General features: G+C 38.2%; 2 protein-coding genes across 2 annotated transcripts; one reads left to right on the top strand and one right to left on the bottom strand.

Annotated features, from left to right (window-relative positions):
• Positions 1–1,138: 1,138 nt before the first annotated feature.
• On the top strand, positions 1,139–12,579 carry LOC140788912 (uncharacterized). The gene is made up of 2 exons (XM_073138435.1): positions 1,139–1,345; positions 11,475–12,579. Exon 2 carries the CDS (start codon positions 11,512–11,514, stop codon positions 12,424–12,426), a length of 915 nt encoding a protein of 304 aa, XP_072994536.1. The 5' UTR covers positions 1,139–1,345; positions 11,475–11,511; the 3' UTR covers positions 12,427–12,579.
• A 540-nt stretch (positions 12,580–13,119) lies between these two features.
• LOC140789422 (pectinesterase-like) lies at positions 13,120–14,907 on the bottom strand. The gene is made up of 3 exons (XM_073139120.1): positions 14,452–14,907; positions 14,030–14,362; positions 13,120–13,947 (listed from the first exon to the last, which is right to left on the bottom strand). Exons 1-3 carry the CDS (start codon positions 14,861–14,863, stop codon positions 13,256–13,258), a joined length of 1,437 nt encoding a protein of 478 aa, XP_072995221.1. The 5' UTR covers positions 14,864–14,907; the 3' UTR covers positions 13,120–13,255.
• Positions 14,908–15,537: the final 630 nt, after the last annotated feature.

The raw sequence follows: 15,537 nt of genomic DNA, 5'->3' as shown, positions 1-15,537 counted from the left end.
GTCATGTGGGACGCAGGCGTCGTCCACATGGCTGCTATGTAGGTGTTACAACAATTAGAAAAACCTAATTCATTAGTCAAACTGGCAAGTTATCAATGCTAAAATGAATATCTTAAATGTTGTTGTTTTCCCCTCTATATTAAATCTAAAGTTTTTTTTTTTCAAAATTTAATTATTTAAAGGTGAGTAAAATTGAGTCTATTATCAATATATTTTAAAAAAATGGATATGTTTCGCATCAGTTTTCATAAAGTAATATTGCGTTGTGAAACATGATATTATTAATATGTTTTAGATTTTGAATTTGGAAAGAGTTATAGATTTGATACTTATTTATATTTCTTAATGCAAAGGTTGCCATTATTGTTTTAAAAGAAGTTAGTTTTACAAATTGACTTGGGTTGATATATATTATTGCATGAATGCACAATAGAGATTATTTTGTTCCAAAGAGCAATATTTGATGATTTTATGCTCAAAATAAACTTAATATTTGAAGGCTTTATATAGAATTATATGTTGAAAGCCATCTAAGTCATATGATTAGGGGTGAAAACGGGTCGGATTAACTCCGACCCGACCCGCTATTCGACCCGATTCGGATCGGATTCGGATAAAAATTTTCTATCCGATTCAGATACGGATAGAATTTTTGAAAAAAATTCGGATACGGATTCGGATACAGGTCGGATATATTTTTCGGATTCGGATACGGATATCGGATATCCATTTATCTGCATATTTTTTAAAATAATTTACAGTTTTTAATTTGCTTATTTAAATAATAAATATTAATATTATTACTAATAATACATTATATATTATTTATAGAGATTAATTTTTCTAATTTTATAAATTTGACATACAAAAAAATTATTTATCGTAAAACTCTTAATAATTTTGTATTAATTATATATAAATAAAAATATTATAATTATTTTAAATTTAATCAATATTATTTAAGATTCGATCTTCTATCCGAAAATTATCGGTATCCGTTTAGTTAGGATATGATTTTAAATTTTGCTATTTGTTCAATATCCGTATCCGAATTAGTATCCGGACTAAAAATATGGATCCGGATTGAGCACTATTCGTGTTCACCTCTACATATCAGGCCAAAAATAAAAATTTCTCCTCCCACCACTTTTCTCCTACACATTTCATTTTTCTTAGATTTCTCATCTCCACCAGAAATGTATCATTTTATTCTTGAGTTAGGTAAAACTATTTTTAGCTCACTCGAGCCCTAATCCTCTTCCTCTCTCGATCCTTTCCATCTCTTCGGGCCGGCGGCGAACGGCGTATGGTAGCGGCGGCAAGCGACGGACGGTGGAGGACGGAGGTACTCTCTCTCTCTCTCACACACACACACACACAGACACACACTCACTCATTCTCTCTCGCCACCCAACCAGCGGCCGCCTGGAATCTATAACTTCCTATTAGAGTGATCTTGATTCGAGGAAAAAAAAAGTACGCCAATGGGATATTGTTAACTAAAATTTGTTGTAGGATGAGAGAAGTGGTACTGCTGAAATTTGTTTTTGAGAAGGATCTATTAGAACAAATTGTAATGCAGGATTTATCAGTGTAAGAAGATCTATTCCTCCGGAAGGTAACATTTTTATAAAGAGTTTCCAGTTGAACTTGGCTATCATGAAAAAGCTCGAGGGTTTGTAAGAATTATAGTGATGACAAATCTGTGCCAATTGATGGCTGCTCATTCGATAAATTTGGCTTAATACCTTATTCTATATTCAAAACGTTTACTAGAAATATGAATGAAAGGAATGTTGCAGTGAATATTTTTTTAGAAATGGATTATTTGATATGTTACTATGAAGTGGAACCAATTGATAGGAGTGTAAAAGGAAGATACAGAAGTGATGCTTACATTACAATAAGATCTCAGCATCATTCTTAAAAAAGTAGAAAGAACAAAGAAAATAATTCAGGTTTGTTGGGAGCTACTTGACAAGTTTCGACTTTCGAGGACCCATTAAGTGATTTTGCAATGTACTTATTTAAGCTTAGACTATGCTTGATTATGGTCCTTGACGGATAGGATTTATATTTAATGGCCATTTTTTTACGTGATAAACCAAGTGGAAAGATTTTTTTTAAGTTCTAGGCTGTTTAATGGCTCACTTTTCTGTACATGAAACAAGTGTAAAGATATTTTTTCAGCAACTATTTTATGAGTCCTATTCAAGTAAAAGCTTGGCTGTTGTTCTGTCGTAGAAAGAACCTTTTTTTTTTTTCTGTTTTTGCTTATCCAGAGAAAGGGAAATTGTCAAGATTTAAATTTCTTGAGATAGAAGAGACATAGGTAAACTTGGGCAGCAATATTACTAGAATGTTATGTTTAGTAACTCATGAGACCTCTCAAAAGGAAGATCTACCCTTAGGTCATTTATTCACGTCGAAATTTTCTTTTGTTTCTGCAGTATTTACATTACATGCCATTATAAGTCACCGATTTAGATTTGGACTTTATAGAGCCTACCTAGCATACTGACTTATTGCAAAATGTCCAATACCAAGTAATAGGGGATGTGCTGCTCGACATGTTTCATATTGACAAGCCCATGCTCAGTATTGATGCCAAATGTAAGGCACGACAACCAGCAGCATAAACCCTTTATTCAGGGCCATGCTCAGTAGTGATGCAAATGTAAGGCATGTCAAGCAGTGGCTTAAAACCCCATTCATTAGGGGACCCAGATTTGAAGATAAATTGATAGATGGCACCATTTTTATTGTGTAATTATATATCACTCTTAAGCCTTAACAAAGATCTAGAATTGTGAGCCACCAAAATTACAGGCACATCAGTTCTCTTTAGTAGGTCATTTTTGTACATTGATTCAGGAAAATGGCACTTACTCCCTCCCTTTAATTCCATAAGCTATCAACATTGCAAAGTTTATGAAAATCTCTCTCTCTCCTGATATCAAATTTTTTTTTTCAGATTGATACAATTTTGGTTTTAGATAAGAAGAGAAGGGTTATCTACAGATCCATTCAAAACTTTATAAATTTCAGAATTACCCTACATTCGCTAAATATCATAATTATCATTAAAATTATTTGATCCTTCCAAAAATACCATCATTGTCCATTTTAAAGGAATATTCCTAATCATTGGCTGTTTTTGTTATATCTAAATATTGAACATGCTCTACTTTTCAAAATCTAGAATTTTGCATACTTGTTGCTGAAAGTATAGAAAATATAATTCCTGACACTGTATTCTAACTTTATTCCGTTTGCATTGCAAAGTTATGTTTTATGAAATATAAGGATAAGATGGAATGCCATTTCTGAGAGTTCAAAATTTCAATGGCAATCATCATTATTTTGAAGAATGTAATGGTAATTGTGATATTTGAAAAAGTTTTTAATGACAATTGTGTAAAATTTAAGAAGAAAAAAAATTGGAAAGTTGGAATTTTGCATTTTATTTCTCTAACGACTAAAAGGGAAGAGGAAGTTCTCTCTCTTTTCTACCTGAAGGAGAATTGTAAATAATTTTTCGGTTTTTCCTATTATCTCCTAGCCTAAGTACTCTGTTTTTCAAGTTATAGGTTGTTTAGCATTTGAAAATGATAGAAAAATAATATGTTATTAAGCCATATAGTTTGATTAGTTTCATGTCCAAGTGTTAAGTTTAAAATTACCTCATCTCAAATTCTCACTTAGGGTCCTGGTTTGTATTTGATCCAGCCTTGCCCATGCTTTCTAGAACAGGTCATACTGACAAGGTCGTGCAACAATAAAGTGTCATACTGTCATTATTCTTAAGACCTTGCTTTAGTGTAAATGAATGGATGATTACATTGATTGACAATGATGTCATAGTTGTGGCCTTGAAGATGTGAGATCTTCTAATCTAGAAGTGATTTGAAGGTCCAAAATTGAGTTGTCTTCTATTTTGCTTTATGCTCCTATAGTTGCCCTTGCTTAGATTATCTCTAATATCCTTGTCTGAATTATTTTTGCAATAATCGTACCAGCTTGAATCACTTCCCCTTAATTATCTTTTCATGCTTAATATCATAATCATATGTTATCATCTATTTACCCTGGTGCTTGATTATTCCTTCCCTTTCTTAGTTCTTGGCAAAAATCCTATAGTACATAGAAATCAACCTTGCCATTGGAAAGGATTTGCGTTATTAAGGTTATCCATATTGAAAGTCCAGTAGCCTCTTTGCTTTTAGACTCTTCTAACATTAGATCCTCCAATATAGAGTTAATTTTGTGTTACGATCCGACCATGTGGGTTAAGTCGAGTCAAGTCGAGTCGAGTCAAGTCGAGTCGAGTCTATTTATTTTTTAATTATTTCATGATGTAAATCTTTTAGGCAAGTCTAATTTAGTCATGTGAGCCATTAAAACAAGTCGAAATAAGTCATGATAGCCTTTAAGGCAAGCCTAGTTAAGGCAAGTCCAAATAAGTTACGACAACCCTTAAGGCAAGTCTAGTTAAGTCAAGTAACTCTTTAAAGCAAGTACAATTAAGTCATGTAAGCTTTTAAGGCAAGTCAAATTAAGTCATATAAGCCTTTAAAGCAAGTCCTAATTCAAGTCGTGTCAGCCATTAGGGCTAATTCTAGTGAGACTCATTGTAACCGACCTCTATATATAGAGGATTTGGCTCCTTTGTTAAGCATCCAAGCATTGAGAATTAATTAAGTCATATAAGCCTTTAAAACAAGTCTTAATTCAAGTCGTGTCAGCCTTTAGGGCTAATCCTAGTGAGACTCATTGTAACCGACCTCTATATAGAGAGGGTTGGGCTCCTTTGTTAAGCATCCAAGCATTGAGAATTAATTAAGTCATATAAGCCTTTAAAACAAGTCTTAATTCAAGTCGTGTCAGCCTTTAAGACTAATCCTAGTGAGACTCATTGTAACCGACCTCTATATATAGAGGGTTGGGCTCTTTTGTTAAGCATCCAAGCATTGAGAATTAATTTAGTTATTTTTTTATTACCGTATTTACCATTTTATCGTAGCTATTAGATCGTCTTTACCTTTCTAGAAGTAGATCATAGATGTAGAACTTCCAAAGCTTCCAACCTTAGCCACCACCTTCCTCCAACAGCCACCCTACCCTATAGTCGCAATGTCAGATATTCATCGTTCTGCCCTATTCTGACTTATCTCCATTGTTTTATTTTTAACTTTTCATCCCGACCTTCGATTTAGGTGAAATTAGAGCTCCTTCCAAGCAGTGAAAGCATGTCTCGGGATTCGATCCTTGTGCTAGTTAGAACTCTAATTCACAAGGCGCCCACCATCTAAGTTTTCATAATTTTCTTACGTCCGGATCATTCCAAATTTGGTTCGTAATATTTTAGTAACCAAGTTGACAGTTTGTAAATTTCTCAATTAGCTAATATGGTTGCTGGCAAAACACATTTAAGATTGTATTTTCTAGCACAAAAGCTAATTTATTTGGTCATTTCCCAAGAAAAATTATTCCTTTTTGCCCCTATATTATGTGTTAATCCTTAGGGGTTGATATAAATTCAAGGGGAATATTATATATTTGGGTTGTCTTCAATTGAATGAAACACCTAGGAATGAGTTTTCCATCATGTGTTGTGCTGAGTGTGGCCCAGCCTGGCATGCTACTGGCACACTGGCATGGCCTTTGGCATTCCCTAAATGAATCTTTAGCCATTTTAGAGCCTGAATAACTTTTTAACTTAATTAAAGTCTTTTAGCCCTAGATACTAGTCATTGTGTGAAAATAGGAGTACAATTGTCGAGACATATAAATGTTTTGAAATAAAAACTGCATACATGTTTGAGCTTCAGATCAGAGGACAATAATGTGGCAGATCTTGTTGAATAGTACACTAACTAGACTCCAATTTGATGCTTTCCCCATTCTCTCTTTCTAGATTTTCTTATGTTAGGGCAAAAGTTTTTGGCAAAACCAAGTTTTTTTGGTTGTTGAAATTTTAATCAATAAATTGCTGAATTTGTGATGAGAGCAATGCATAGAGAGTAGATCTACTTGAATCCTGCACCAGTTAAACAATAATTTAATGATTTCCTATTTTTTTCTAATACTTTGCAAAATTAAGGCAGCTTGGAGAAACCCAACTTTTCTATCTATGGCTGAAATTTCGAATAATAATTGCAATATCTTGGTTTAGTCGACCAGTATGTGGTACATCTACTTGGATCTTATAATAATTAAGAGTTTATTTATGATTTCTTTAATTTTTCTCAATTAATCTCAATTCTAATTTCCTCATTTCTCTGATTTTCTCCTATTTACTTTCGCTTCCTTCTCGGGTCAATAGGCAGCCCGGAAATCTGGTATAAACCCCGGGGCCTTTCTTTTGGTGTCTCTCTCCTTTTGTGCTCTGTAGGACGGGACCTTTCTGTTGGTGTTTCTCTCCTTTTGTGCTCCGTAGGAAAAAGTCTATCATGAGCTAATATAATATGAGAACCCTTTCCAGTAGCTTCTTGATAAAAGCTGTGCTGATCATTTTCTTTTGCTGCAGAAAAAGCATGTCCGTGATCAGTCGGAATTTTATATTAGATCTTCTTCGGTATAGCCTTCTGTGTGGGACCCCCTTAATGTTAGTAGTGTTAGTAATTTAGTGCCACATGGTAATACTGTTTTGGCTTTAGGGAAAATATTAAACTTGCTCCAGTTGCACTTGTTATATAATTGTGGTGGTCTGTGATTGATGCCACCAATATTTCATGATATTTGTCTTAACTCTTTTCCTTCAGCTTGGCTTGATGGAATTCCATTGGGCTGCCCATACTCCATAGACATTTCCTTTATAATTTACCTCTAAATAGCCATTTGAATTGGCTAGATTGAGAAAAAAAAGTTTAAATGTCCCTGGAAAGAGTGATATGGTAGGATGCTTTTTATGATCCATTATGAAGAATGAGATAATAATACTTCGGTATCTTCTTAGGTCATTTCCTTGATATGTTCCAGGTGAGTTGCTTTTGGTTATTCTCAACGATGGCCGTGCTAGTGGCATGCCCCCCCGTACTAGTGGCACACCCCTGCATGTCAGTGACACGCCCCTACGTGCCACTGACACACATTTAAAATATTTTTAATAAATATTTTAGGATATATAAAGATATTTTTTGGTTTTTGATATGTCAATATTTAGTTTTTGGTTTAAATATATGTATTAAAAGTTTAAAACCTACATTATAATGTTTTATCTTTAGATTATTTTATAAATGACATTTTATTAAAGATAAAGCAACAATTAAATATAAATATTATTTAACACATACTATGATTGAAGATATTTATTAAAACTAATATTAATGATTAAACACTCCATAATATAATTAAATATAATATTAATCGATAATAATTTAATAATTAAAATTAATATCTAGTTGAACATAAAATGACGAGGAGAATCAAATACTTCATTTGTCAGCATAAGAATAACATGAGAATGTTGCATTAAATACTGTTGATATACTTCAAAACTCATTCACTGATAGTATTGCCCGTTGTAACGTCTCACATAGTTTTCATACAAATAGAAATTTTATAATTCTCCTATAATATAATATGATTATTAAACATGCACGGGAATAAATGGCACTAGCACAGGCATATGCAGATTGTAGATATAAAGTATAATAATAGTGTTCTAGTTTTAGTCTGTGTGGTTGATATGATAGTAATTATGATGAATTTATATCATCCTATGGGTGGTGCGCCTCTCCTAATGTCCTATTACCTACAAACTCAAGTCCTCTGTAAAAATAATATCTCTCTAAGAAGATTGTGTAACAGGGATGCATGTCTCATCTCCATAATCACCGATACTAGATTGAGTCTCGTTATTATCACCATCACCATCACCATCACCACCACCACCATCATCATCATCATTGTCATCTTTAGTCTCATTATCATCAATTTTATCTAAGTCTTCTAAACGATCAATTGATCGGTTGATTTAATAATGATTGATGAAAATAGGAAATTTTTTTTTAAAATGGCTCCATATGGCACAACAATTGGCATAGGGCCGTGCCGAACAGCACACAGCCATTCTAGCCTGGCACAGCTCGGCACGGCACGCGTGCCAGTCGGCACGGCTTGGCACTAGGGGTGGCAATTGGGTCGGGTTAGTCGGGTTCGGGTCGGGTTAAAATAGTACTAACACGAACACGACCCGTTTATTAAACGGGTCAATTTTTCTAAACACGAACACAACCCGTTTATTAAATGGGTAACACGACACGACCCGTATAACCCATTTAATAAATAAATTATATTTTTTATATAACCCGTTTAACCCGTTTAATAAATATATTATATTTTTTATTCAACTCATTTAACCACCCGTTTACCCGTAAATACAACCCATTTAAATTTACATCCATTTAACCCGTTTAGAGTTAATCGGCGTAATACAACACCCATAGAGATAAAATATCACAAATTTACACAAATCCAGCATAATTTACAATATTGTAGGAAAGTTTAGTAAAAATAAATTCAAATTGTCTCAAGCTTCAACGTTGGTGTTGACAAAGCAGCAGCGGTGGAGGCAAGGATCTAGGAGCTGGCTCCTATGGCGCGAGCTCCGGATCTGCCAAGGAAGATGAGGTGGTCGGTGCGGCTAGGGACGGAGAGGCGGTTGGAGGAGAGTGAATGTAGCAAAGAGAGGAGAGGAGGGTAGGCGAAGACGGGGACGGGGATGGAGGCACCGTGGCAAGCAGATACAAGGACGGAGGCACCGTGGCAGACGGTTGCGACAAGCGGAGAAAGGGAGCGGTAGGCGGAGATTGCAGCACGGCGGCAGACAGAGACTGCAGCACCGCGAAAAGCGAAGACAGGGAGAGGAGACTCGGCGGTAGGCAGTAGGCGGAGACAGAGAGAGGAGATGGCAGGCGGAGATGCAAGAGATGGGGAGTGCAGATGGTAGGCAGAGACGCGGGAGATGCGGAGTGGAGACGGCAGGAGGCAGGCGGAGACGCGGTGGTAGACGATCGCCGCTGGAGAGAGAGATTAGAGATGGGGGCAAAAAATTTGGAAAGGCAGAGGCGGCTGGAGGAGTGGAGAGTGGAGAGGTTTAGCCGGTTAGGTTACTTTATAATATATATATATATATATATATATATATATTTGAGAGAGAGGGTTAGGTTATATATATATATTAAATATATAAACGGGTTGGCGGGTTGACTCGACACAACTTGACCCGACCCGTATAATTAAACGGGTCAAACGGGTCAAAACGGGTCAGTTGTATAAACCCGAACATGACCGTTTATTAAACGGGTTAGGCGGGTTGACCCGTTTATGACCTGAACCCGATTATACCAAACCCAAACCCAATTAAATGCCGGATTATCGTGTCGGGTTATCGGGTCGGGTCAAATTTTGCCACCCCTACTTGGCACGGCACGCGTGCCGGTCGGCACGGGTCGGCATGGGGGCGTGTCGACCGGCACAGCCATCCATGGTTATTCTTATCCACATTATGAAGATAATGTGATCCGTGCCGACGGGCACGGCCATACATGGTTATTCTTATCCACATTATGAAGATAATGTGATCCGTGCCGACCGACACGGCCATCCACGGTTATTTTTATCCACATTATGAAGATAATGTGATGTCCTGGACATCTAAAATTCTGCAGGCCTAATAAAGTTGGTAGGTATAGATTTCCACCTTAAAATTCCAAATCCTTTTTCAATGTTTGGCTTGTCTTGAACTCTTGCTATGAAGACTTGATGTAGTGAGTATATTGTAGTTTATAATGATATTATTTAGGTTTAAATCCCGTACCATTTAAAATGCTACAACTAAACTTTCTAAACTAATCGAGCATTGCAATATTTCTTCTGTTATACTAGCACCTCACTTATTGGCTCAAAATTGTCACACGTGGTGCACGTGAGTGATTTGTAACAATTATGCCCTTAGAATAAAAAAGTACTTTAAATTATGACAAAAATACCCTTTTTTGTTATTCCTTCAATTTCTTCTTTTCTTCTTCCTTCTCCACCCTAACTGAAAGCTTTCCCCTTCCTCAACCCTAACCTGAACCTAAACCCGTCTTCCTGCTGACTGCAATCCACTCCTTGGTGATGGTCTTTATCATAGTGGCTAGCATTGCCCATGCCAAGACTAGCAATTTAATCCCCTTCTCATTTAGTGTGCAAGGAGTAAGCTGCTGCAATTGTGCATTTCGTCTATGGTGAATTTGATAACATAGCAACAATGGCAGTGGAAACTAGAAATCCTTTTAAGAGTCATTACCATTAGGCCTACTAGTGTGGATTAGGTACTTAATAATACAATGTGGATAGGTGGGACATTTTGTGCCTCAATTAGGACTGCAAAGGTTTAGAGAGTGCCATTAGTGCAATGGATGTCATCTTTGTCGATTGCAATTAATTTGTTACTCATGGCCCTTTGGAGTCTCAGGCATTCATTTGCTTTAAAATATGCAGTGGGATAGTGCTCATCTACTACTATTTTGGAGTGCATGCAACTTATAATACGGCTCATGGCCATGGGCAGTATGATAAGGCTGGAGAGATGCAAGCAGAGGAGAAGAGTGGAGAGATGGTGAAGCCAATGGAGAGGAGAGAAGTTTGATGTTGTCCTTTCATCTTTAAATTGATATTAAGCAATAGGAGATTTTAAGGCAGATGATTTGGAAATAGAGAGGAGAAAAGGGAGATGAGATTAGGGTGGTGCAATTTCAAAATGGAGAGGAGATGAGAGAGAGGAAGGGGAAGTTATTGTTGTACTCCCAAAAAATCACATTGCATCCATTAACAATATAGGGTTAAATGGGCATTTATAGTCTCTAGTATCTACCAATAGGAATGCAGAATAATGCCATGTGGACAAGGATAAAAGAGTAATATGCCATGTTTCGTTAATGCCGTCAATTCTGTCACACCCCCTAATAATTTAAGGGGTTTGTTGTATTATTTAAACTGTAGGGGGTCACTGTAATACTATCCTATAGCTCGGGATGTATAGGTGTAATTAGACCTATTATTTATTAACAACAATACAGCTTCAAGTTATAGTTGTTTGGGGTTTACTGTGTGTGAGTTTCTTTTTTTTGTTCAGCTTTTATTTGGTTCATACACTTAATATATAAGAGCCACTATAATTTTCTTACTGTTTTTTCAATCTTCTTTCTAATTGTTTTCGTTCCTCTTTATAAAACCTGAAATGTGTAAAAAAACTACTTATATTTACTCCCTTTGTGGAAGTTAGAAAATAGTTGCCTATGCTTTGGACTGTTGTTTCCATCAAGGCTATGTAATCTAGCTTTTCTTTGCTTGTTTTTCATCTTTATTTCTTTTTGTATGCATTGGTCTATTATATTTCTAGATGGATTGTAAATAGCTGTTATTCATTTTTGCATGTTGTGCATTCTGGTTTTAAGCTCGCATTTGGTTTTCTTTGTGTGCAGGATCTAGTTAACTGAACTTCATCACATAAAGGAATTCATGAATGGTGCTTCTACATCTGGCAATAGCTTACGAGCAGCCTTCTCTTACTGCGTACAGCAAGTCCGCAGTTATGACTACCACCACTACCTTTGCCTCCTCCACCTTCCACCAGCTATGCGCAAAGTGGCATTTGCCTTCCGTGCTTTCAATGTTGAAACTGCCAGAGCCGTGGATGTCGCATCTGATCCCAAGATAGGCCTCATGCGCCTTCTATGGTGGCAAGAGGCCATAGATAAGATATTTGCTAGGAAGCTAATAGAGCACCCTGTAGCGCAAGCTCTTTCTTCAATTACTGTGGAGCGAAAAATTAACAAGCATTGGCTGAAAAGATCTGTGGATGCTCGAATAAATGATGCAAACCGAGATGACTGTGCCATTCCTGAAACCGTTGGTGATTTGGAGAGATATGCAGAGGACACCCAGTCTACCATGCTATACATGACTCTGCAAGCTGGTGGAATACAATCCACTGCTGCTGATCATGCAGCCTCACACATTGGCAAAGCTAGTGGACTCCTCTTGCTGCTCAAATCTCTACCTCATCATGCAAATCGCCTAGGGAGGATACCATATATTCCAGCTGATATAGCTGATAAACATGGTTTGCTTATAAGAGAAGGCAGTCGGTCTGAGGTCAGAATGGAATCTGGCGAGGCACTGTCTGATGCAATTTTCGATGTTGCATCTATTGCCAGTGTTCACTTGCAGAAGGCACGAGAATTAGCTCCAATGGTTCCACCCGAGGCCATTCCGGTGCTTTTGCCAGCAGTACCAGCTCAGGTCCTTTTGGATTCGTTAAGAAGGTGTCAGTTCAATGTTTTTGATTCAAGGATATCACGAGGTGTTCTGGGTGTATCTCCTCTGTGGTACCAATTGAAGCTAAAATGGCATGCATGGCGAAAAAATTATTGAGGCAATTTGATTGAGTTTTTTTTTTTTGTTTTTTATGCAAGGAGAACTTCATCTGCTAGTGTTTATTCACCATAATAAAACAAGAGTTTGTAAGAGCTTTTGTACAAGAGATTGCATTGCTGGAGAAAAAAAAAATTTGATTTGAAGTTTTAATAGTTTTACGTCCTTTTTTAAGGTTGTACTAAATAAGGTGAATAAATTTTAAGCAATCCCTGTGTGAAGTTCTATGTCAAATTTTGGTTGAACTGGTTAGAAGTTTGTGGAGAAGTCGCAATATGATTTATTACTGGGATGATCTCGTCGACGAAGAAACATTGGCTACAAGGCAGAGCATCTGATTGCTCAAACTTCAATTAAGATAAATGATCATGATCTAAGACAACTTTTTCCCATCTCCCATCTCATGTAGTTTTCAGCTATGGATCTTTAAACAATGAAGGATCTGGAAGTCGGGAGAATTTGCTCAAAGAAAAGAGGTAAAATATTATGCATGCATGATAACATTATTCTCCTTAAGATGTTCTCGATCAATTTGAAAATTTAAAATCTTACCCACAAACAAACACTCTATAAACATCCTATAAAACAATGTAGATGTGACATCATCAAATACGTTGATAAGTATGATCACAAACTGCCAGGAGTTGATCAATTACACCATATTATTCCGCTTGTAAAACGTTTGGTACGTAAACTGTTTATAAACATAGCATCACACAATCAATCAATCGTATGATCACCAATATGACTTTCATACTATTCTCTTTCCATGACTAATATATGTCTACATGCATGCCTTTTCGTGGAAGTGGTAAAGCCCTGTTACAATCTAAACTCCTAGCCAATATGGGACACCAGTCTCCGGAATCCATGACCTCCCTTCTATAAACCTCTCAACAGTGAACGGAGCAGCATCACTAGAATCCTTCAACACATGGAAACCGACCCACTTAACTCTTCCACCAGTAAAAGCACCATCCCCACTGTTCATATACTCTCCATAATACAAACTATCCAATGCAAAGTCTCCTTCCCACTTTGCCCACCCTTCCGGATTCACCAACCCATCAAGCTCCGTCTTCATGAACACCACCCTCGAGTACTTCTTCCATGGCCTGCCCAAGTAACTCTTAAATGACCCTTTTACCCCTTCAAAGTCCGGCGCCGGCCTAACGCGAGACGCGTGGATGGAAAAGCCAGTGTTCTGGTTCGGGTCGTCCCTGCCTTGGGCTGTGATCATGTTGGCCTGGTGGAGCATCGGTTTCCGCACGTAGATGTCGCAGTTCTGGAGGACGGCGGCGGCGTTGCCGAAGATGAAGTCGACGGTGCCGGAGATGCGGCACTCGCGGTAGAATTGGCGCAGGGAGTGGGCGAAGAGGGTGTCCTGGTAGCCTCGGAAGCCGCAGCGGTAGAAGGCGGCGTGATCGGCGGCAACCCTCAGGGCGACGGCTTGCTCCTTCTCGGGGCCGGCCGTGTTCTCGAAGGTTATGTCCCTTGCCCAGAATCCGTCACCTGAGACACCTGTAGAAGAAAAGTTCATTAGCATTCATTACCTCGTATTCCATAAGGAATTTTCTCATGGGAAGAATGAATTCTACATTACCGAATGTGGCCGAACTGAAGGTCGTATAACCATCCGGGACATTCCGGTTACCCGTCACGATGGTCTTGTCGATGCCATCGCCGACGACCATCACGTTCCTCATGTTGGCGTCGATCTCGACGCACTCTTTGTATATCCCTGACTTGACGTAGATCACCACCCGCCTCAGCTGGCTGTTGTCTCCTATCTGACGCTGCTGCTTGCCGCGTGTCGCAGCGACGGCTTCGTTGATGGTTCCGTAATTGCCTGTCCCATCTTGAGCAACCACGATGTCTGCACTACTACTTCGCATTGATATGTTCCAGGATGCCAGTAGTCCAGCACTATCCACGGCTGTCGACTTCCATTGGAGTGAATCAATTGTGAAATTTAAAATTTAGATGAAGAGATTACGTACTTGGGATTTAATCGACACAACTCACCGTGCTTCTCCTTGGACGTCGGTGACACGTGCAACGCCAGCGCCCTCTGAAGCACGGCTCCAAGTTTCTCGCCTGGGCTTATTAACGGAAACGTAGAGTGGTCGTACGCCCCCAACCCATCCATGCACGTCGAGTGCGCCGTCATACCACCGCTCAGCCACGTGGCGGCATCCGACGAGTCATACTCCCCCGTCGCCAGCTGTCCGATCCGCTGCTCGCTGTCCGCGTAAAGCCGGGCGCAGTCGGCCCACGCGAGGCCTCGTGATTCGCGGAGCCCGTCGGCGCTTGGGCCCACCGAGGTGGTCCAGTTCTTAGCACTTCGCAGCGCCGCACTTGCCTCTCGGATTGCCTCTTGTCTGAGGCTTCTCAGCTGATCTGAATCTTGAGAGGTAGAGGAGATAGTAAACGACATGAAGCCAAGCAGTAGAGAGACAAAGAGTCTACTGCTGCTAGCCATATCGTTACTATATTTCCTTCAGTTAGTTGATAATATGGTAATTGGAGATAGGATATATAGATAGCCTCCTTTTATCTAAGTATTCCTAAAGATTTTGAGGAGGATCTCTGAAAGGGCTTCTTTTGCCACCTGTGCTTGTTGGTAACCCAAGTGGCAAGTCGGTGGGACTAGAGACTGTATGCACGTGCAAGGGAGCAAGGTAGTAAGTGTTGTGTTGGGTGGAGGAAGTGTCAAATGGAAAGATGTACCATGCGTCGAGTGGGAAAATATTTATTGTTCTTGATTCAGAACCTAGCATTGAACGTATCTGCCGCTTCTCAAATAGTAGAGTAATATATATTTCATTATTTATTTTTAAGATAGTTTGATCTACTTCCACTAATTGGTTTTGACATGATCTTATTGTCTCCTTGTATGACAAATTAGCAAATAATGTACTTGCGTTCAGATAGATAAAATGGATTCAGAATCACATAGAAAAACTACAAGAAAATAGAACAACTCGAAAGTTGTCTGAGTTGTAGTTAAATTAAGGATGTCAAGCTTTTCATGCTTGAATGATAAAAATTCAATTACAGCAGATGTTACATAAATTGATGGACATTATCGAATTTAATTATTATAATTAT

This window comes from Typha latifolia, chromosome 5 (genome assembly GCF_019914945.1).
Source record: "Typha latifolia isolate L0001 chromosome 5, TyphaL0001v2, whole genome shotgun sequence".
Classification (NCBI taxonomy): Eukaryota; Viridiplantae; Streptophyta; class Magnoliopsida; order Poales; family Typhaceae; genus Typha; species Typha latifolia.
Note: the sequence above shows the minus strand (reverse complement) of the source record. Positions and strands in the feature narration are given on the sequence as shown.

Excerpts from the sequence above, each read along its gene's own strand:
- LOC140788912 (XM_073138435.1), top strand. The coding sequence starts at position 11,512 with ATGAATGGTGCTTCTACATCTGGCAATAGCTTACGAGCAGCCTTCTCT.
- LOC140789422 (XM_073139120.1), bottom strand. The coding sequence starts at position 14,863 with ATGTCGTTTACTATCTCCTCTACCTCTCAAGATTCAGATCAGCTGAGA. Across the intron at positions 14,363-14,451 it reads GACGTCCAAGGAGAAGCACG|CCGTGGATAGTGCTGGACTA; the intron begins GTGAGTTGTGTC and ends GGAAGTCGACAG. Across the intron at positions 13,948-14,029 it reads CTTCAGTTCGGCCACATTCG|GTGTCTCAGGTGACGGATTC; the intron begins GTAATGTAGAAT and ends TTTCTTCTACAG.